Source organism: Cydia pomonella, chromosome 24, assembly GCF_033807575.1.
Source record: "Cydia pomonella isolate Wapato2018A chromosome 24, ilCydPomo1, whole genome shotgun sequence".
Taxonomy (NCBI): Eukaryota; Metazoa; Arthropoda; class Insecta; order Lepidoptera; family Tortricidae; genus Cydia; species Cydia pomonella.
Window position 1 is genome coordinate 8,257,960 of NC_084726.1, and position 23,813 is coordinate 8,281,772.

General features: G+C 37.6%; 1 protein-coding gene across 11 annotated transcripts in view; it reads right to left on the reverse strand.

Annotated features, from left to right (window-relative positions):
* Positions 1 to 230: 230 nt before the first annotated feature.
* Positions 231 to 23,813, reverse strand: part of LOC133531107 (calpain-B) — a 64,570-nt gene continuing 40,987 nt past the window's right edge. For 8 of the 11 annotated variants that reach the window (XM_061869217.1, XM_061869218.1, XM_061869219.1 and 5 more), the window contains 13 exons: positions 23,554 to 23,735; positions 22,600 to 22,713; positions 21,516 to 21,622; positions 18,234 to 18,343; positions 16,924 to 17,120; positions 15,630 to 15,737; positions 14,025 to 14,067; positions 13,258 to 13,387; positions 10,711 to 10,944; positions 9,540 to 9,667; positions 7,213 to 7,334; positions 6,165 to 6,238; positions 231 to 1,398 (listed from right to left, as the gene is read on the reverse strand). In XM_061869217.1, coding sequence (XP_061725201.1) covers positions 1,316 to 1,398; positions 6,165 to 6,238; positions 7,213 to 7,334; positions 9,540 to 9,667; positions 10,711 to 10,944; positions 13,258 to 13,387; positions 14,025 to 14,067; positions 15,630 to 15,737; positions 16,924 to 17,120; positions 18,234 to 18,343; positions 21,516 to 21,622; positions 22,600 to 22,713; positions 23,554 to 23,735 — 1,632 coding nt within the window. In that variant the 3' untranslated portion in view covers positions 231 to 1,315. Of the gene's footprint in view, positions 1,399 to 2,153; positions 2,238 to 6,164; positions 6,239 to 7,212; positions 7,335 to 9,539; positions 9,668 to 10,710; positions 10,945 to 13,257; positions 13,388 to 14,024; positions 14,068 to 15,629; positions 15,738 to 16,923; positions 17,121 to 18,233; positions 18,344 to 21,515; positions 21,623 to 22,599; positions 22,714 to 23,553; positions 23,736 to 23,813 lie in introns of all 11 variants that reach the window. The other 3 variants (XM_061869225.1, XM_061869216.1, XM_061869215.1) reach the window with 2 other exon arrangements.

Here is a 23,813-nt window from a genome sequence, read left to right on the forward strand (position 1 = left end):
GCGTTATTGTTATTTATGTTATGTACATCCATGAATTTTACATAAAGACAACGCATTTCGAAGTTATTTGTAAAAAATACAAGTTCTCCGAAAAGGACTCAAGTCTCTAATAAGTTGAAAAGGACTAGAGTTTCATTTTAATTATGAGAGTCTAAACGAGTCTTAACCAACACTACTACGAATAACGTGTTAACTGTTAACAAGTCGATAGACAAATGAAACAAATCATAGTGAATAAAAAACATACTTTATTCAGATCTGAAGTTTTACAATTCAAAATAAAAATTGACAAATACAAAATATAATCAATAAAATGCATTGAAAATGTCATAATGGTGCAACAACAATAAATATTGAAATAAAAATAACCATGAGTGATACATAGCTGATCGCACAGTGTTGACGAAAAATATACCTAATTATCTGGAATGGACATCGGTGGTGCAAAATACTGATTGTATGTTTATATGTAGTTATATAAAAGTAGTTATATTATCTTTTAAATCTCATATCTATCTACATATATTGCGACGGATTAATTTGTTATTATTACCTGGTACATAATTTAAAAAATATGTACGAAAAAAATAAGTTACTAATACAGAAACTTTAAAGCCAACTTGAACAATAAAATAATCAAAATAAAATAAAATATTACAGTTAAGTAACTTTTAAATGTTAAATGCCGTTTTGAAAAGTGAAGAAATACAATAACAATACACAGAAATACATCGAGATTAAGAAGTTATTTGTGACTTAGATTATCACCAATTAAAGCTTTATTAGTATATTGTTTAATTTAAACATTTTTGTTTTAGTTGGCGGATGTCATCACTCAATATAACTATAGCATCATGTTTATAAAAATATATAATAATATAATATTATTACAAAGTTAAAATACTTTAAGGCATTAGCGTATATTTATATAATATATGGTTATATTTTTGGTAATTTTAATGTGATGCTATAGAGATATCTATATTTGTAAAGTGTTTGAACATTATCGTAATAACATTGAGGTATTGGAAGAATTACTAGTACAAGTAAATAATAATATGCATGTCTTAAAGAGTACACAGTAATTGAGGTTCAAATCTCAATAATAACATTGTATTACTCTATATAATTTAAGAATACTTTAGGTCATTTTATTCTCCAATCATCATGGTAGTTTTCAAGGTTTTCGGCAAGGACGCCATTTTTTATTACAAGATGGCGGCCTATTGTAATTGGGTTGTGTATTCCGATGTACTCTTTAAGCTTAGTTACCGTTGCAAAGGTCCTTAAGTAGTATGTATTAAGGCATATTTTCCTATGAATAAACTGTGCGATTCAGCCAATCGTCGAGTGAGAACGTGGCGTAGTCTCCGCCCGATGATCTGCCCTTGAACGTCTCTGTAAATTAAAAATATATGGTTTATATCTCATAATTGCGGGGGGAGAACGTTTAGTTAGTGTTATAATGAGGAACGAAAGAGAAAAATACATGAAAAAAAATACAATTCAGTAATAAAATATATAAACAAAAATGTATTTTCCATTTTCGGTCTGGTGTGGTGCTTATATAGTTTGCTAACAGTATTTGCAAAAAAAAAATACACCGTGTGAAAGTAAGAGAATTATCAATGGTGTGGTAACTACTTATATTTGCTGTTACGATGTGTTCTTCGCACTGTAGCAAACAATATTTTAATTCAAAAAGCTAAAAGGAATTTTCAAGTCACTTTATATTAATAAATTACTTACAGAAAATTTGAACCATGGTAGTGAATTATAAACAAAAAGAAAAAGGCGTTATGCAGGAAGTAGACAACAGATAACATAATATTTCCTACTTAAAATCAGTTCTAACTGGACTTATAGTGATATTTATATATTATTTTACATCAATTCAATTTGATTGTCTAAATCTGCATAAAACCTTTCATATAAGTATTCCTTGCAGCCTTTATCCATTGCGATTGAATATCACGAACCAAAAAATATGATAACTCTGCAAAAAGGCAATATTTATTTCAATGATTAGCTTTTTGTTGCTAAAAACTATCACAAAGTGGTTGTAATGCTTGTAAGAGGCAGAATTGCATTTAATATTTCTTACAGAGTTAGTATTTTCGGTTCTTGATTTAAGATACATTTTACAAATATACTTCTTTGTCCTTGTGCGAGGATTCCTGCGCCTCACGGGTTCCACTGTAAGTCGCGTTCGAGGTTCTCTACCGGCTCGTTGTTGGCTGTTTTTATTATAATAACATGTAAACCAATGCTAGTACACAAAACATTCCGACGTTGTAGGTATAAAGTGATGGCAGATTCGCATCGAATTATAGTAAGATAAGAACAGTGTCGCTAAACAACAATGACTTTGAAAAACTGTAAAGTTTCTTCATCTTAAATTCTCAAAAGTATTATAAAAAAGACTAATGTTTTCCGTGATTGGTTAATTTGGTTATAAACCAATATATTATTATGTCACTAAACCTTGTTGAAATTATTCCAGTTTCTTGCCGGTCCCATATTGGGATACCCTCCTACAATTTAGAAGGGATTTTAATTTTCTCTAGTCAGAGTGTAGGGTTAGAGAAATAAACTGTTTTTATCTTTATTTTCTTGGCTGCCCAAGATTCCCAAGAGATTACCTGCGTTTTTGAGATATACAAGTTACTTTTCTATACTTATTATATTTCGATGATTCAAAAATAATTACCTAGATCTCACAATAACAACCAGAAGCTTGCTATAGTCATGCAGTAGATTCAAATAAGATCTAACCAACTCATCCACAAACTAGCTAGCAGGGGCGGCGCCTCCATACAACTCGATTCCCACCGGCTTGCCTAAAATTTATTGCTACATATACCAAACTTATAAATCATCATTAAAATTAAAAATATATCCACATTGAAAACACTACGTATTTACATTACCTTGGAATTGATAACACGATTTACTAAAGCTTTACGAGCGGGCGCGCAAAGTCAAGCTAGTTAAGCCTAAACTTGACTATTCATTCATAAGACACTACACGGATACGAAAACTCACACACACACTCATAAAGTTTGCTATAGAGAGTCCGCGCGAATGAGCTTCAAAGCAACTCGGTCTTGTATCGAGTTATTCATTTGAATAAAAACCTTAAACGTAATAATTAAGGTTTATATTGGAAAAATGCACACACACATTCATAAAGTTCACGCGAGTACTGAGGGGCCTACCGCGAACCCCGAAGTACGCAAATTGCGGGCAACTTTCTCTTTTACTCCAATCATGGTGTAACTAGAGTGACATAGAAAGGTGCTCGCAATATTTGCAAACCAAGGCGTTCGCGGTAGGCCCCGTAGTACACGGCCGCAACAACGTCCGTTATATTAACATGCTGCTTTATTTGAATTTAAACTTTAAATACAAACAGGTAAGATTTATATTAGAGTGTAATGTTTCACAATTTTGAATCGAGTGGCGTTTGCCGCGCGTATGCTTAATATTGCCATACAAAAACATTGAATTGAATAAACGGGTAAAATTTTATTGTATTTTGCTATAATTAATACCAAGGTTTGTAAAAACCTTTAAAAAAAGATACATTTTATTACATAATCCAAGAAACTTATGTAGTTTCAATTTTTGTAATTTGATAACGAACGTTTCTTCAAAGAAAGTTCTGTTTGAAGGTTTGTAGTAATAGGTTTTAGAATTCGTGGGTGAAAATGGAATAATGTTATGACAACACTCCCGTCTCGGTTGTTCCCAAGGCTTGTGTTTTTATGTGATTTTAGTTAGTTTTGTGCATTTTATATATGTATTATTATGTTACTAAACCAAAACCAGTGAAATTTTGTGCGTATAAGTGTTGGATATTGTTCGTAGCGCAGGTGTTTTCAAGGGACTGACCTTGTTTTTAGGAAAAGGTACTTTCTTTTATTTTACTTATGGCCGCGTTAGTCCACTTCGATTGTTGTGTAGTAGATTATTTATTAAATGACTCATTTCGCTCTTGGCTAACAGAGGAGTTTATGAATATTTGATTCCATATTCGAAGGAATTCAAGGCTATAGTGAGCCCTCGCGACGTCGTCGCCGATTAAACACAGAAATGGACTTAAAAACTCAGTATAAACTACTATATCAAAAAATTATTGATAACGTTTTAATTCAAATAGATTCCCGATATCGATCATTGAATAAACTCACTTTCTTGGATTTATTAAACAAACACAAATACACCCAATATTGCAAATTATTCCCCGATGAAAAAATATCCGATTTAATGAACGAGTTTCCAAATGTTTTCAATTTCACGGCCTTAAAAAATGAATTAAATGTTATGTACACCTCGCCAAGTCTAAATACATTAGACGCGTACGAACTTTATTTGTACCTCCACAATTCATCCTTGAGGGACATATTCTCGCAACTTTTAACTTTGTGTCACATTTTTTTGACTCTTCCCGTATCGGTTGTATCCGCGGAAAGATCGTTTTCGGCCTTGAAGCGCATTCATACCTACACGCGAAATTGTCAAAAAGAAGAAAGATTGTCAAATTTGGCCATAATTTCAATAGAAAAACATTTACTGCTAAAAATTCAAAAACGTCACGAATTTTACGATAGTGTTTTGGCTCATTTTGTTAAAAAAGACCGCAGAATTATGTTACAATACAAATAGACTGTTATTTAAAGCCTAAATCAGAAATTATCATTTAAAAAAATCAATCAGCTTTCAACCTATTTTCAGTTTAGGTAAATGCATGTTTTTTTTAATAAATATTTAGCGTTAGCAAGAGGTGTTGAGACTGTTAAGTCTATTACGGCTCGAACACACGGACGCGGATCCGCGCGCCGTGGCGTGGCGTTGTGCAAACGAGACATCGCTATGTAATGACCATAGCGCTGTCTCGCTCGCAAAGCTTTACGGCAGGTTGCTGGTTTCGGTTTAATAATGTGCAAGATAGTTTTTAATTGGTGTTTTTTAGCTGGTGATTTAAGCTTTGCTTTACTGATTTGGTCATTTCTTAATTTTCTTATTTCATTAAAACGTGTAATCCTTGTGTTTTTTAAATAACGCGTGGAACGTGCAGGGATTAACAAGACCTAAAAGTAGTTTTGATGATATTTGCAGGTTTAGTAAACGCACGTTTTTCTAAATAGGTGTTTAGGGTTTGAAAGACGTGTTGAGTCTATGAGGGCAGGTTTCGGTTTAATAATTCAATAATAGGTTTTAATTGACGTGTTTTAACTTGGTGATTTTGTTTCACTAATATGGTCATATTTTAATTAATTTACATGTGTAATGTTTGTATTTTTTAACCAACGTGTGTGCTGCATAATTCACCGTTTTTTTTTGTAAATAAGCAAGTTGCGTTTGCAAGAGGTGTTGTCTATTAGAGCAGGTCGTTGGTTTCGGTTTAATGATGTGCATGATATGATAGCTTTTTAAGTAATGATTTTTACTCGGTATTTTAAGTTTCACTGGTTTGGTGTTTTTTTATTTAATTAACATTTGTAATGCTTGTGTTTTTTTTAAACTAACGTGTGTTACGTGCTGGGATGTGAATGCTGTTCAAAAGGCTTTTTTCAAAGCCGCTTTTGTCATACTCGATATACACTGTTTACGTGAAGTCAGTGATGACTAGTATGGCAAAGGTGGTTTATGCACTAACTGCAAAAGGTCGCGCCCAAGGACACACATAGCGCACGCTTCACTTTTATCACGGAAAAATAAGTACATAATGTCAAGGTAAGTGTTTTTTTTTTTGGTCCGAGTTGCCTATTCAAAATTTCCACGCGCCGCTACTGCTAGCTAGATAGGCATAACTTAAAATTTTCATGCAGAAAAATGCACGTACCTAATATGAATACATTCAACTCTTATACAATAACCCCCTTATTCATAAACGTCTACTAAAGTTGACAAGCCGCTAATAATTGTTTGTCCCTTTCCATCATACCAATACGTCGGAAAGTCGATTATTATCGGCTTGTCAACTTTAGTAGACGTTTATGAATAATGGCGCAAATCTTTTTTCGATTTCTACTCTAATTTTTTTAAGGAAAAGTAAATTGATTTCAGTTAGATTTTGAACTTACTTTTATATGCAAGTTATTTAAGATGCATGATATAGATAATGCTAATTTTAAGTACGTTACATTTAGAGCCTTACCGATCATGGTCTTGAGTCGCACGGAACACATTATGAAGTCATCAAATTGTATGTAGCCGTCTTGGCCGCCGTATCTATTAGAAAAATAGTAGCAGATTAGTTTTTTTATGATATAGGAGGCAAACGAGCGGTCGATTAAACTACTATACAATTGGATAAGTTATCTTTATAGAGTTTCTTCAATGAGGCTTCAAAACGAAAGGAAAAATTATCCCAAATGTACAAACCATAATCCTGCATTGAAATTAGGAATGTCACGAATATTCGCATCATTTTAAACATTCGCACCAAATGAAACGAATGTTTTGCGAATGCGAATGTGCGCAGGTCGTGGCCTGTCTCGCCGCCTCGCGTATGGGCAGTGCGCGCAAACTGTTTTCAAGTAATGCATGTTGACCAGTAGACAGCATTTCTCAATACTTTACAACATCTCGTTCTAAAGTTACATATGTTTTATGTGCTAAAAGATTTTTTTCTAATTAGAAATGATAATAACAACTATATATTCCTTAACATTCCTATTCGCATTCGCACATTCGCATCCTGGACATTCAGATTCGCATTCGCGAATGTAAATAATTATTTCAACATCCCTGGTTGAAATATCGTGTAGCTCCCATTGGCGCTGTTTAGTGAATTCAAGAAGAAGAAGCGAATACTGCAAGTTAGACGTGACGTAAGTAAATACCCTTCCGACATTTTTTGCTCCCTGACAGTTAATCTCCAAACCTTCATTAGTAAATTTTATTAGAAATCACTCCAATACATTTATAAGGCATAGGTCAAAATGCATTTATAAGGCATAAGGATGTCAAAAATTATACAAAATTGAACCCTATCACTTTGAAATAAAGCTCAAAATCTGACTGAAAATATATTTCCTCTGCCTTACCTAACCTCTATAAACAAAACTTAGCAAACCTCTTCTACATGATGGATAGATCGTTTGTCTCTATCCGTCATTCGGCATCATCAACACCTTGATTGACGAGCGAGACGTTGCTACATGCGTGCTATATCGCCGTCGCATTGCGCTCGTAACGTTTACCTGTGTGCAAGTACGTTGAGCGTGTGCGCGTTGACGGTGTAGCCGGCCGAGTGGATGGCGTCGCGCAGGTGGTGCGCCGGGACGGCGCCGCGGCCTTCGGTGTCGTACAGGCGGAACACGGCCTGCACCAAAAATTTATAACTGAGAAAATCGTTTTAAAAAAGTTTAAGCGTCGGTGGCCTAGCGGTAAGAGCGTGCGACTTGCAATCCGGAGGTCGAATTCCGGCTCGTACCAATGAGTTTGTCGGAAATTCTGTACGAAATATCATTAGATATACTAGTTGCTTTTCGGTGAAGGAAAACATCGTAAGGAAACCGGACTAATCCCAATAAGGCCTTTACCCTCTTGGTTGAAAGATCAGATGGCAGTCGCTTTCGTAAAAACTAGGGCCTACGCCAATTTTCGGGATTAGTCGCCAAGCGGACCCCAGGCTCCGATGAGCCGTGGCAAAATGCCGGGACAACGCGAGAAGAGGAAGGTTTAAAAAAATGTTGGTAAAAACATCTTAACCGGTTAACTCCGAGTTAGTCGGCTAACCCTGAAACGCGCAAGTGGCCCTAATACTTAAGTCGACTCTAACAAACCCAAACACAATGAGGTTACTATGGCCACCTATCTAGGTCCATCATCAGATCGGCTCGGGGGTATAGTCGTTCGATTTGCAGCTGGCCCCGAAAGGCTAATACTTTGTCTATTGTTAAATAAAACCGCACGTCCTAAAAAAATAGTCCGGTCATTTAACCGGTTATTTAATTACAACTCCTATGGTCTACAGCAGGGGTTCCCAATCTTTTTCAACATGCGGCGCAGTTACAAGTTTAGTATTTTGCAACGGCGCCCTTGTAAATTTAAAATCACGGTCGAAAAAGAGTGACACGACGCTATATTATTTACCGATGCGAGCGCTCAAATAGGCACCCGCGAATATTTGTGGTTTCGGATAATGATAGAACTCACGGCGCCCCTCTTTACTTTCTACGGCGCACCAGGGCGCCGCGGCGCACACTTTGGGAACCCCTGGTCTACAGCATAAGGCATATTACATAGTCGGAGAGTATATTAATGACAAAATGCATGGCCTCCTATAAATAAATGAATGAATAATGAAATGTATATTGGTAGTAAATTATAATTGTTGAATTTTCTATTATGTAATCTGTTATTTATTTTTAATTAATTTATTTATAATGTGCTTTTGACAATTCAAAAGAGATTGTAAAATCCTACTTGAATAAATGTATTTTTCCTTTACTTTATTTTACTTTTACTATGGAAATTGCAATAATATTCAAAATGAACGAATGGAAAAAGAATTTGCGATTTCTTGTGTGGCCCCTCTACGTTACTGAGTGCCGGCGAGTCGAACGCTACAGAACCAGTCTAAAATGTGTCCTCAAGATGCGTAACAAAGGCGCGTTGTCGGAGAGCGCACCTACACTGGTTTTAGAGCGTTGGACTAGCCCGCGCTCAGGTGCCAATTAGAATTATATGACCCTTTTTTTGCAGTTAGTGGCACGTGCGGTTTTACTTAACAATAGACAAAGGGACTATACAATAATAATTGTCATCCAACTTGTGTAAAATTTCAGCTTAATCTAATAATGGGGAGTGGATGTAATTTAGCTTGCAAGATATGACCCGAAAATGCAAAGGTTAATTAAACCTTTTAACAAGAATATCTCAGTGCCGGCCTCAAATCTATCTCCTAATGTTCTTATTTTTGACTTCATTGTATTCATAAAGTGACCATGCAAGTTGGGTTAGAACAGATTAAAAATAATAAAAGGCAGACTTTTAAAGACAGGTTTTTCTGTTCAATCGCGCGAGAATATTAATATTCAGCTCAATTTTTCTTGTGTAACGTCATTGTGACAAACTTTTGGAATCAAATCAGTTCTTTTACCTGCCTTGATCGATTAGAAACTTGGAGGATTTAACAACTAGAGACGCCTTGTCTGTAATTTACTGTACGTTATGTACTATGACTATGTACATAACGTACAGATAGCCATGTCAGAAAAACGTCAGCCCATACAATATATATGACCAATGGCCGAAGATTTCGCCTGAGCGATAAATCCCCATGAGGAATGTTTGTTTGTCACATAAACGATGTAATAAATTTAATATAATTTCTACTAATAGATTGAATAATTTTTTTTTTTAATACTTCATAAAATAATATGGAAGCATGTAAATTTACATTTAAGTTGGACACTATTTAAACAAAATGTTCCTGATACGAAAGGAATTAAAAGTAGTAGACCGAAATAAGAAACAAATTCCGCATTGGAAATCTCCCTCGTAAATCAGCCAAATGACCTACCCTCCAGTTGCGCAGATCGATCCACAGCGACTTGAACTCCTCAAAGCCAAGTCCTCCGGAATTATCCTTGTCGAGCATAGCGATCATGCTCCTGCACACGTCTTTGGAGAACCCCTGTCCTTTGAGCTCTGAAAACATGCATGTATTGAACTACTTGCGATTTTGGATCTTAATGCACTTAATTAGGGTAGAAAATAGAATTAGGACTTATTACTTTTAACAAGCAATCAAGTCTTAATTCGCAGTTCAGAGTCAAGCATACCTTTTCAACTGTTTTCCAATATATGGGAAAAAAGTATACTTTCGTAAAAATCACAAAATGTTAAGATGTTTGCATTTTGTGATTTTAATCCTTATATACACGCATTTTTAAATATTATAGCTAGTTTTATGGAAATGGAGGTATGATTTATCATTTAATCTTAATATATTCTTTAAAATGCCCATTTTGTTTTTAAACTATAGAAGCTGGTAATGAAGATATTTTCAATAATGTTGAAGATATCTACATTGTGGTGTTAGTGGCAACATTAAGCAGGATTCATGTAAAATAACACTTTACTAACGAAATCAAATTGTTATTATACAAAAGTGAATAAAGTATTATTTTACACAACACAACATTATCAAATAGAGCTCGAAGTATACCTGTAAAATAAAATAAGTCAAACATTTTATGTACATATTAAAAATAGACATTTTAAAATAAACAGTGCCTCCATTTCTATAAAAGTGTGAAGTAATGGTATAGCATGCTGCGGCCGCGGCTGTCCTGTCTAATAAACTGTAATATTATAAAAATAAAAATAAGGATAAGAAGAAATATAATATTAAATCAGTTTCATCAATACTGTTAATAAATCAATACATTTTTCAATAGCCATATTGATTTTTCCCTCAAGTTATTAATGTTTTGAAAGCATAATAAAAATAATCAGGATTTTTTTTACTTTGGCAATGATAACATTTACGGTAACATTGGATCGAAAACATCGCGAGAAAACCTGCATAGGTGTGTACACGTTTTGGGCCAGCGTGGGAACTTGCCAAATCCTTCTCATGGATGAGAGGCTGTGACTTTCCAAAATATTTGATAAATAGTTTAGGACTAGCTTCATTACAGCACTACTTTGTTCTACCGAAGGCACACAACCGTCCCTAACATCCATACCTTGTCCTCCGTTAACCTGCGGCTGCGTTAAGTGCACCTGCTCCTGGTTCTGCGACTGCACCTGCTGTAGATCGATGCCGATTTCCTTGCAGATGGGCGTGCAGAGAGCGCACAACAGCTGTTCCAGGCAGCTCTGCTCGGTGGGGGCGGCGCCCCCTCCTGCAGTCATGCCCCCTCCAGCTATCCCCCCTCCACCCCCTCCGTCGTACGCGGCGCCTTGGCGCATGGCCATCTCTGTCAAATTTCGCTAGTGATAGTCTAATATGATGCGATTAAAATAGATTTTTTTCACAGTAGGGTCAACTCGAGATTAATTGACTAACATATAGATTGATCAATGCGGCTGATGTGGGAACTGTTTAAGAAATTGGGACCGCAATACCACTGAAAAAGAGCTTTCTTCAACTACATACTTCCTTGAGGTGTATAAAAGTGCTAATGAAAGCTATATCCAGAGATCGGAAACAGTACGCGGAAGCTCTGCTCTGTGGGGGCGGTGCCCCCTCCTTCAGCCGTCCCCCCTCCGCCCCACCATCGCACGCGGCGCCTTGCCGCAAGACCATCTCTGTCAAAGTTAGCTAGTGAAAGGGGATTGTAACTACCAAAATAACGAATAACAGGGGATTGAAACTGGTTTAGTACGCTATGGGGCAACTCCATTTAAAAGGAATTTGGACTGATAAATGCGCCTGCCATGACTGGACTATTTTAAGATGTTGACTACTGGGAAAGAGCTTTCTCCGACTACTAAATAACGTGCTTAGGTGTGTATCAGTGAATGAAAGCTATTAGCACTAAATTGGGATGTTAAGCGTGCAAATAGGTCATCTGTCCTTCGGGTCTCGGTCATATGATTTAGTTGGCCTTTTAGGGACTGTGCAAGATTTGGGGCGCAAAAATAAAGTCTCTATTACTTTATTAGCTGTCAGGTTTGAAAAAATATCATTTGGGCTTATAACTGCACCAGGAATTGTAAGGTTAGGCGGCAATATGACTAGTAGCGGTATAAACTCTGTTATGTAAAATACATGATTTCGCATATTATGATATTACTGTGGATGTGGGATTTAAAGGTCAAAATAAGCTATAGTAAGGAAAGTTTAGCCATAGAAGTGTGTACATAATCCTAAAAACGCGTGTTGAAGAGCAGTTAGCAAAAAGAAAAGAAAATGCTAAATAATTTTAAAATGAACTACGAAATCAATCGCGTTATATAGTCCGCAAAAATCGAAGGCTAAAAATAAAAAAATAGGGCCCTTATAATATTTTTGCCACTTTATTAACGCATTCAGCGCTAATTTCTGCCTCTACGAAGCATTTCCGCTACATACCGGGAAAGCTATGGTATCGGCTACGACCGTAGCTCAGCGGTGAATGTGTTAAAACATCTGTAGCAATCATCTTTTGATCTCCACCAAAGTAAGTCATTACGTATTTCTTAGTTTATAGAAAAAAAAGAAGTATCAAGAAAATATTGCTACAAATCGACATGTATAGACGTCTAAAGATCTTATAAATAAAATACTTACATAACTTCGACCACGGAAAGCAACCGAACGGCAAGTAAGCGCATTTAACTCGACACAATAAGCATATTGTTATAACAACGAAAGCTCAAAAATGGGCATTTTAAATAAAACCATTAAGAATTAAATAAATCCTTACACAAAAATTTCTTAAGCTATAAATGGATAAGCTTACTTAAAATGGGTAGTATAATGTAGTATAAGTTTATGTTTTAACACAATAAGTACTTAGTAGATGACACAGTCATATGTGTGCATTATTATTTGGTTAGGCACATTTTTAGGTTCGTTGTAGGCTTAATTTTTTCCTTAAATTCATATTCATTTGCGAGATGGGATACAAAGCATTTTAGGTTTAGCATGATATCATCTTTTTTCGAAAATATACAAATCTATTAAGATCCATTTCCCATAATAACCTAATTCAAGAAGACCCAGAGCTCAAAATATTCAATATTCCTTCAAAAAGTTAACGTATAGTTTTTAAAGTGCTTTTCAATAGTGTATAGACGAATAGCGCAGAAATGTGACCGCAGGCGGCAAAACGTCCTAATTTGTCGCTTGCCATAAGGACGAGATTTGCTTGTATCTTTAGACGAATAACTTGACAAGGCGTCCGAGCGACAATCTGGGACGTTTTGCCAGCCGCGGTCACAAATATCTACACAAGCCCTTATCCATCGCTCCGTCTGTAACGGGCTTAAGATTGAGTAAAAAGTTTCTTAAAAGTATTTAATTTAATTTACACCCATTAATTAATTCTTATGATGAGCACTTTATGTTTGTGTACCTCAACTCTCCTGTCAATACCTACATGTGTCGTGACCGCATATTATCATACGTGACCGCGGCCGGCAAATCCCACTTTGTCGTTTGCCGTAAGGACGCCTTCACAGGTTATTCGTATAAAGATACAAGCAAATCTCGTCTTTATGGCAAGCGAATAAGTGGGAGGTTTTGCCACACGCGGTCACATATATGATCCATCTTGTAGGTGAGAGAAGTATAATATGAGACATACCTTCTCTCATGGCGTAGTCGAGGATCTCCTTCAGCTCCTGCCAGTCGACCTCCCCGTCGGCGCCGGCGAGGCGGTTGAAGAACTCACGGATGGGGTCCGCCGGCTCGGGGTTGGGGGCTATTTCTTTCACCTGGATTAGATTAATGATGGTTTACAACTTCTAACCAGCTACGGAACAAATTATTACCGAGGTTTTAGCCGTGGAAGCGGAAGACGCTAGTCCAAAACCGGCCTGGGGTGCTAGTTGGTTTGGCCGCTTTCTCTTTCATATATGATATCTTATTCATTATAAAATTATGTTTGTTTGACATCTGTCTTTCAATAGCTTTGTTTGAAGTACGCTAAAATTTAATTTTATGGAAAAGCGCACAATTTTTAGGACCACAGTACAATGGGTACATTGGTACAGTAGTCATGGGTAACTGAAATAATATTAGCTAGATTTATACACATAATCAATGAAATGTTGGCGCAACTCTCAACCGGTGTCTCAAAATAATGACAATTTGAATATAATTCACGTTACCATATAATAGTTCTATGTTTACAGAGCTTAACCTAAGACATTGTTTTTATAAGTTTCCTAGTATAATATCAGAATTTCATAATAATAATATAATATGTGTGTATTATAACATCTTAGAAACATTATTTTATACATTTCCTAAATGGCCTCGGAATTGTATACATTTCCTAGGTTTCATACATTTTCGGTGACATATATAAAATGAATATGGTAGAGTTTGATATACAGTTTTTAAACATACCCTGTCATCAACGTCACCAATGCCCACGTCTTCATCGTTTTCACTGGAAAAAAAAAAACAAGTTAAATTTTTATGACACTGACATAATTGGCGAATTAAGATAACAGTTATGTATGAACAATGGCTTCAATGCATTTTGAGTTTTGACACATTTTTTTTTAATTCTCCTTAGCATCTGTTTTTTTGGAGGTATAATGGATAACTGAATTACTATAAAATAAAAATATGAATGAAAGTGAGGCTTTTCAGAGGAAGACTTTTCAGGGCACTCAAAAACGTAAGGGCATCCGCTAGGTGCGGGCGGGCGCAGTTCTTGTGCGGCTGGCCTTGCGTACGTGTATAGGTACGAGTAAGATTCGTCATGGGGCTCCCTGGCGCCAATGACCTTCGATCTGAATCCCTTAGTTTTCTAATGTTTTTTGTAGCTTATCATATTAACAGCAACCGTTTTAAGAAATAAATAAATAAATATTGTAGGACATTATTACAAAAATTGACTAAGTCCCACAGTAAGCTCAATAAGGCTTGTGTTGAGGGTACTTAGACAACGATATATATAATATATAAATATTTATAAATACTTAAATACATAGAAAACACCCATGACTCAGGAACAAATATCCATGCTCATCACACGAATAAATGCCCTTACCAGGATTTGAACCCGGGACCATCAGCTTCGTAGGCAGGGTCACTACCCACTAGGCCAAACCGGTCGTCAATAGAAATATGTTATCCCATATTTACTTCGAAGTTCATTGTCTTCGAGATATTTGGCATCAAAGTTGAACAATTTTAGGCCTAAAACCTGGTTTTCTGGCCATAACTTTAGTGTTAATTAGTTTAAAATTAAAATCTCCGACCAGTTTTTAGAATCGTCAAAGACCAACCCAAATATGTAGATTTCGTATATTCCTTCACAGCAATCGAGTAACAAAAAAAGTGTTTTTTTTAGACAATGTTTAAAAAAATCATAAAAAAATAAGTATTAATTTCTTTCAAAATCCGACAGACCAGAATGGAGATACAAGATTGAAGAACCGATAGCCGTTTGTCTTATATTTCTATCTGTAATGCAATTGTAGGAGTAACGGCTCAAAACTTGTCAAAAATCGACAAAAACCACGGGGAGCCTCTTAACCCGGTCACCCGCTCCGTGCAACCGCGCCATCTAGCGGACGCCCTAAAATACTATTGCAGTGCCATCTGCGTTTTTTCTCCTAATGTAAGTAACGATTGTGTTAAGACCTATCTTAACAAGTTTAGGTATTAGCATACCTAAATACCTACTTACCTAATCTAGATAGATTAAGTCTCTCTATCGCCGGTAGGTGGCACCACCTATGAAATGTACCTAATTAAGGTGACATCTACCGAAAACTTGTGTACTTGCTCTCTAAGCTTAGCCATATCAATGTATGCAATAGTTCATAAACAATCCATAGTGTGGCGCTGTACGCGACTATATAAGCTTCTACATGTGTATAGATTAAATCACTTTTCTCAACTAGCCTTCTGTTAACATTAAATATAACTATTGTAATTCTCTGCTTTCATTCGGTCTCCATCACCTCCAACGCTGAACAGATTGTATGAAATACTCACGCCATGTTATTGCACTTCTCGGAGAACACTCGCACAAGGAACTCCCCCTCCTCGTCGGGCTCGAAGGTGGACGGCACTATGACGTACGTGCCGGGCGGCAGCTTGAATCTGGAACAAGGGATATTGAACTTTATTACTATGTGATAAGATATAAAATTGTGTACTTAAAACTAGCTGCATTTGAGCTTGAATTTTAGGTACGAATGGAAGTTACGATTAGTTAGAAATACAAATACAATGTTCATGTTTTTCAAGATATAGGAGGCAAACGAGTAGACGAATCGTCGCTAATTCTATTGATGATTCGATGGCAGTGTTAAATGTAAAAAAATATAGCTGTTTAAAAAACGGCTACAGTTTCATTTCAATCTTAGTGCATTACGACAAGGTTCTCGGTGATGCCTTGGTACTGCGAGCGGCATATAGTTAGAGGAAGACAGACATATCACCAATGCCGAGTGCGACCAGGATATGTATATATATTATTAGAGTCAGATATATATAGTAAGAGTGTTTCGCGCTCTAATGACACACAGTGCTCGCTCGACAGATATATTACCCACGTCGCGCTCTTATCGCTCGCATGTAGTGTCCATGTCGGCGACCAATCGTAAAATCAGGCAGATCATAAAATTTCTAGGCATATCGTGAGTCGTGAAAATCATTGTCTCGTTCCCTTAGTCCACGACGGGGCATACTGGACAGTTTGCCCTTCCTACCTATCCTACCTATCTATCTAGAGTCAGATCAAGATAAGTTTATAGAGATTTTGATAGCCCAGCCTGTGCAAGTGTTAACTAAAGGTCATAATTCACACACACTCACACGTACACAGAATATCTCTAAGATAGTTTGTTGTTAGTACAGTAAGGCACTTTATCTGTATTCAGAGAATGTATTATCGCTCCTTTAGTTCTTTAGTTAGTTTAGTTAATAGTTTATATGGTTATAATTATCCTAAGATATTTATACTTAAAAAAAGTTACCAAAGGAAGAGCGGTGTCTCCCAACACAAGCATTTATTTTGCTTACAGGGAGACTCCATCCATTTGATCATAATTTACGTGTTTTTGTTGAATAAAGAATTTTGTATTTTTTTTGTATAGTTTCATACAAATTTGACGTTTAAAATAACACCTGCACTATCTGAACTGCCAAAATTCTGCTGTCAACATTATATTAGATTAATGTGACTACCCTAAAAACATTACATAGGAACTTTACGACCGGCCTGATTTTACGAGCCGCCGTATTATAATTTGATGTAGGGTCCGTACTGTCCGAGTAGACTGACCTGGCGCTGACCTCCCGCAGGTTGATGAAGGCCTGCGAGCGGCCGACGGAGGCGTTGTACTTGAAGAAGTTGACGTCGAGCGGCTTGGGCACGTGGCCGTAGTCGGGCAGGCGGTACACGGCGAAGCCGACGGTCAGGCACTCCAGGCCTTGGTGCCGCTGGGAGCGCCGGTTCTTTTGCATCAGGGCCACGATTATCTGAAAAGTTTAATTAACTAGTAGTTCGCCACGAGAACTCGCGGTTTGCCAAAAAGATAAACCAATTGAATGTAACACCTACTTAGGTAGTCGGCAAAGGATAGATTAGAATAGAATAGAATTTATTTGCCAGAATACGTATGGTACAAGATGATAACAGAAGAGGTTTTACATGTAAGTAGCAGTATTCAGTCATGCAAAAATTAACATAAAATTAATCAATATAGAAGAATTAAGAAAAACAGCTTGCGATTTATTGCAAGGTCTGTGGAGCCCTTGACGGATAGATATAAGTAACCATGGAGATTAAAATAAACTGTATCTGTGGTAATTGTAATCTTTTTTATCAAATGTCAAATACCTATATCGGCTATGTCATGTTTATTTTATTTCGTTTCTATCTACCTATAGCTGATTATTTTAAAATCGTTAATTAAAATACTATTTATAAATGTGTAAACGGAGCACTTTCATTTGATACCAAACTTATACTTTCTTGCAAATAAGATGACCAGAATAGCATGAACCCTCACAAATAGCGTTTTAGTCTTCTAGCTCCATGACCCATTCATCAAGCCTGCTCATAATTTAATGATTAAATCCTCAACTACACGTTTACCCAATTTAATTTAGAACAAATTGACTTAAGTTATTGTCCATAAACCTATCCGTTGTTAGTTCAACTTAAAAACATCGAAATGCCGGGACGTGCCCCTAGCCAGCCAAGGAGCAGTTCCAAGTTCACTTCGCATTAAGTTTATTTCTAAAATATGAAGTCTGAAGTATAAAGCTTTTTGGTCTCAAAAATGTGAGAATATTGGTATTCTTAATTATTTTAATTTATAACTAACTAGTATATAAATGAGTAAATATTTGGGGACAATCTCACACTAATCAATCTAGCCCCAAACCAAGTAAAGCTTGTACTATGTACATACGTATATAGATAAATACATACTTATATACATAGAAAACACCCATGACCCATGAACAAATATCTGTATTCATCACACAAATAAATGCCCTTGCCGGAATTCGAACCTGGGACTATCGGCTTCATAGGCAGGGTCTATCCACTAGGCCAGACCGCTCGTCCAAATATTAAATACTTACAGTACATTTGTTGTCATCATCGTCTTCATCCACGTCTGTCAAAGTGACAGTGTACTGGGGGTTGCGCCAGAAGGATTCCAAGTAGTTACGACAACCACCAGCGGTGACACCTGTCAAAAAAAGATCAGTGACTCAGGTACTAGGGAATTTATCAGATTTTTTTCCCCTTAGACCCAGTTCTGTATGAGGTCAAGTTTACTTGTCTGCGCCAGGAAGATTTATCCTGAGTTTTTAGGAGTTAAATTCTGCTTTTTAATCTCCCTTAACTTACTGGATCACCATATTGTTAGATACATGCGTAGGGTATATTTAGCTGGTATATCAATATCAGCAGATAGATAACGGTAATTCGTGTATTTTTCGATGCGATTTGATCTTTGAGATAAGTCATTCATCATATTTTCGGAGAATTGTTTTTCGAGTCTGTGCATCAACGATATTATTTGTCTTCTTGACATCTTGACGTATGTTTCTTTGCTCGACAAATAGGGACCGTGCGCGTTGGAGGGTCTGCCATCTTGTGGCCTGAATCGGAACCATAAACATGTACATTTACACGTCACATGTTTTCTTGTGCATAGTAGGTTCTGCCATCATGTGGGCTACATCGGAACAATAAACATCACATTTACGCCTAGGTTTTCCCGAGGGTCTACAGTATGAGGTTCTTCAAAAAAGGAGTGTACAGATTTTTAAAGGGTCGGCAACGCGCATGTAACAACTCTGGAGTTGCAGGCGTCCATAGGCTACGGTGACTGCTTACCATCAGGCGGGCCGTATGCTTGCTTGCCACCGTCGTGGTATAAAAAAAAAAAAAAACGCCTCGCGCCAAAAATCTTGACGGCTCCTGTGCTGCCTCCTACAGTTCATGCACGCTCCCTATAGTCGATCGCGTCCCATTAAATCGACACGTGTTTGACAATTAATACTAAAAACGTACAGTGCCGGATTAAGACATTTTGGTGCCCTAAGCATTTCTAGGCCATGGTGCCCCCTCATCAAGATTACATTGAATTTTCTTGGTAAATTGCGTGACGTTTATTGGCGCATTACTGCTGAGAATAGAATTTTCAATCTGTCACATCTATTTATCACGGAAATTGACAGTACCGCAGCAGTAATGTTCCAACAGTAGGTAACGTAAAGTGTAAGCAAATTCGAAGACCGTGCTTCGCATAAGGGCGGAGGCCATGCCAACCATTGTCTAAGTGTAAGCGAAGACGTAAGACATAGGTCGTACTCCGCACAGGCGAGGCCGAGCTTCAGTAGGGGCTTAGCCATTGACCATTGGTTCTTGTCAGAACAAGTACCAATGGCCACAAATGTCTTAAATAGCAAATAATTGTTTACGAAAACGGGACTTAATAGGGTAAGTTTTAAAATTACCTCTGACCAGACGTTTCAAGGACGGCGTTGTCCCCATGGTCTCGGAGAAGACTGGGTAAAGTCGACATCATTATCTTGACGTTGGAGGTAATTTTAGAACTTAGTCAAACGCGATTAAGTCCTGTTTTCTTAAATAATAATGTGTCACAATTAGGCCAATACAATTAGATTTTTTCGAATTTGGACCTAAAAATACGTATAATCCGAGTTTGCTCCATTCCAGGAGGTGTGCATAAATATTTCCTCTTTTTCTGTTTTTTGCTTGTAAATCGAAAACGGTACGGCCGACGGAAAATTTGTTCTAATTACGAGTATTATTAAAATTGATATCTGAGGATTCGAAATGTAATTTAACTATGTTCTTGCAATAAAATATATTGATTGATTGATTGATTTAAGGTACCTTAATATGTATTCGTAGTAAATTGTAAAAAAAGGTCGACATTTTTTATTTTTGGTAAAATCATGTTAATAATCCGAAAACGCTTTCATACCAGTGTCTGATCCACCAAGTGCTATTGTAATTGATAGTGGGTTCCTTCTACATCGAGTGGTTTGGCAATCCAAAGGAAAAAACAATCTCCTAAGGATCCTAAAATGTGACACCTCCTGAGATCGAGCAAACTCGCATTACACGCATTTAGGACCAAATAAATGTATTAAAACAATTTCCAGCTTGCTGGGAATTAATTCCTCAAAACGCTATTTTTTGATCTAATTTGAATGGGCTAAATCGTGAAAATCTGTGTTTTTAAAGGCAAAGTCTAAGGCTGAACGCGCGGAGCGTTCGGTCGGCGCTTACGGATGAGGCCAAAGGTCGAGCTGGAAGAAAGCAAGGCTTGAATTTGACCAATGGCGAGGTATGAATAGCTGGACGTCCGGAGAGTCCGATCGCGGCGCGTTATCATATAATACAACCAATGGCGAGGTGTGAGCAAGGCAGCCCAGCTGCGAGAGAGGACAGCATGGATTTGGATCCATGACCAAGCGAAAGTGAGACAGTTTGCATAAAGTAGGTCTGGCGTCGCATAAGACCTAACGCCGAACTGCAAAAGAGTGGCTTGAAATCGAACCTATGTAATCACGGTCCTCCTACTGCTCGGCCTTTGGCTTAACTCGAAAGCGCAACTTGATAAGATGCTATTGTGTTTTGGCCTTCGTGGGGCCCTTTATAACAGTTTGACAATTAGGTTGCAGGATCCAGGCTCTGCAGCAACTCGGCCTGGCCATCTGACACATCTGGTGTGCAAGAGAGCAATATACGCTACAAAATCGGTAAACTACGTCGAGAAAATCGTTTGGCACAAGCCCGACGGTAAGATTTTTGGCCATGAGCTTTGATGGCCTCCGCGTAAGGTTGGAGATGTGCTTACGTATTCTCACTCTCTTACGACCCTTCGTTATTATCAGATGGGTACTTGCACGTGTATAGTTTCTATTTTTCTCCGTGAGCTTCTACGGATTATCGTCTTATCTATTGTTTAAAAACCGCAAAGGCGCGTGCCACTATGAAAAAATGGTCAGGCCGCATAGGTAGCGTTTATTGAATTACTACTCTATTGACCACGGAATAAGATTCATTATGAACTAATACAGAATTCTAACAGAATAGCTGTCTGATCTCTATTGGTGCGTCTAAGGTAGGCGACTAAACGCTCTCAAACCAGCTTAACTTGTGACACTGCGATCCGAAACAAATATATAATATACTTTATATCAAAAAGTGTCGTGTACATAAGTACTACACTACGACTGCGATGCTGATGCAGCCTGCGCGTATTTTTTTCCTACGATTTTGGTGCCCCCCCTAGACGTGGTGCCCTAAGCAAGTGCTTATTTTGCTTAATGGTTAATCCGGCACTGAAAACGTAAGATAAAAGTATTTGGACTGCTCACCTCGCACCCATTCCCCTTCAAACACGGACATCTCCCATTTCTTGGTGCAGCCTTCTGGGCACTCTTCGGGGTCAAGAGAGTCGGGGTTCAAATTGCAGATTTCTACTCTGTAATCAATAAATTTATTGTTAATTTTTATTTATGACAAACTTATAAAAGAGTATCAATACACACAAAACAATAATATATAAATAAACTACTAACTTATTCTAAAAGACCTCCGTGGGCTGCACCGGGTGCAAAGGTGCCCATCACACTTGCCGCGTTACCGCGCTGGATAGCGATGGCCAACCTCTGCACCAGGTACGAACCCGCGCGGGCATTATTGTTAATTAACATATTCAAACCTACATAATGAAATAAGGCTATTCCATTGCCGGACACCGGCCCGTCAACATCTCCAGCAACTCGTGAGGATGCCTCGTAGAGCGGCGAAACACTTGTCGAGTTTTGTGCTTTTGGCGGTGGGTTGTTATATTTATTTGCGTATTTATTTTTGGGGATGCGAAGGTGAGATTATATTAATTGAATGATATTAAATACGCAAGTAAGTATAACGGGAGTAGCAAATAAATATTTTTGTTTTAATTAGAATACATGAAGTTATTACATAACAGCTTGTCTGATTTCGGGGTTGGTCTCATAGAGAAAGTATCCAAGCGTTAAATTACACTCAGTTTTTATACCCTAGAGTTCCTAAACACTAAAATGATAGATCGATTGTTGAATCTATCACCCGGTCAACTCAATCGAATCGTCTTTAGATTTTTTAATCCCCCGACGCAAAAGGGGGGGGGGGGGGGTATATGTTTGATGCCAATGCCTGTCTGCTTGTCTGTGGCATTGTAGCTCTCCAACGGATGGAGAATGGGCGCAGCCAGGGGGCCTACCTCCAAAATGATGTAAGGCGATTTGGCGTAAAATGGTTTTAGATGGCATATACCGTAGGGGGTTAAGATTTCTAATTTAATAGTTATTCAAGGGTCGGCAACGCGCATGTAACACCTCTAGAGTCACAGGCGTCCATAGGCAGCGGTGACTGCTTGCCATCAGCCGGGCCGTGCTTGTATAAAAAAGTGTATACCTTGAGAAGTGTGTGCAAAAGTCCTTGAAGGACATCCAGAACTCGCCATCATCGTCGAACGTGAGACCCAACTCCTGCTTCTCCGACTCCGGGATGTAACGCCATTCTGGAGACCTGACGAACAGAATAAGTTTAAATTAGGGTTATCATAAATATGGGGACGTCCATCGGGACAATAAACCAAAAGTATCGTAGGTACAGTTACGTCTGAATTGTCTGAAAATATCGATGCGGACAAATTGCCAAAAATATGTATACACTACGCTAATATAGGGGCGATAAAGTCGTATGTATACACGACTACATACACACGACTATACGTATACACACACGTGTATACAATGTATACATACGACTTTATCGCCCATATATTAGCGTAGTGTATACATATTTTTGGCACTTTGTCCGTATCGATATTTTTAGACGTGACCGTACAGTACCGGCTACTAATATATCACCTCCATGTTTTTACGGTATAACTTTTTTTTTGTAATTGACTTCCACCTCGCTACTGTAGGTAGTCCAGAAGTATTCCTTTGTACGAACGATGACATTTACTTTTTATGTACAAATACATTTTAAAAACAAAAACTAAAAATATTTATTTGGCGTAATTTACCTCATATATTTATTTCGTTCTTATGGCCTCAGTAATGCGTGGTTAAAACCTTTCGTGTTCCTCGTGAGCACCGTGTATATCGTAGAACACCTTTGTTACCATAAAAATAAGGATGTGGTCGATATATTTTGCATCAGCTGTTTCATCAGTGTATCAGTGGTCAAAGGAAGGCACATAATAATTATATTCATTAGTATTATATATGGAATAATATTTACATCAATAAATTGCTCTGATAATTAGCTTAAGATAATAATATGTAATACTGTGTTACTATTCATAAGTGCTTGTTGCTAGGCCTACACGGATAAAGTATATTTGAAGTGTGGACATACTTGTCGCTCCAGGGCCCGTTCCACTCGGCCTCGTTGCCCCAGGGGTTGCGCATGCGCAGCAGCGGGATCTTGCCCTGGCGGCCCGGGGTCTCGATGTCCACGTACTTGAGGCGCGTGATGGAGTAGGCGTGGCCGCGGATGAGGCCTTGCGGGGTCTCGGCTTCCAGGATGTGAGGGTCCGGCTGCAGGTGGAACAATACTTATTTGTTTTACAAGGGGGTAAACTTGTTGTTTAACCACTCGTGCTAATTGATACCCGA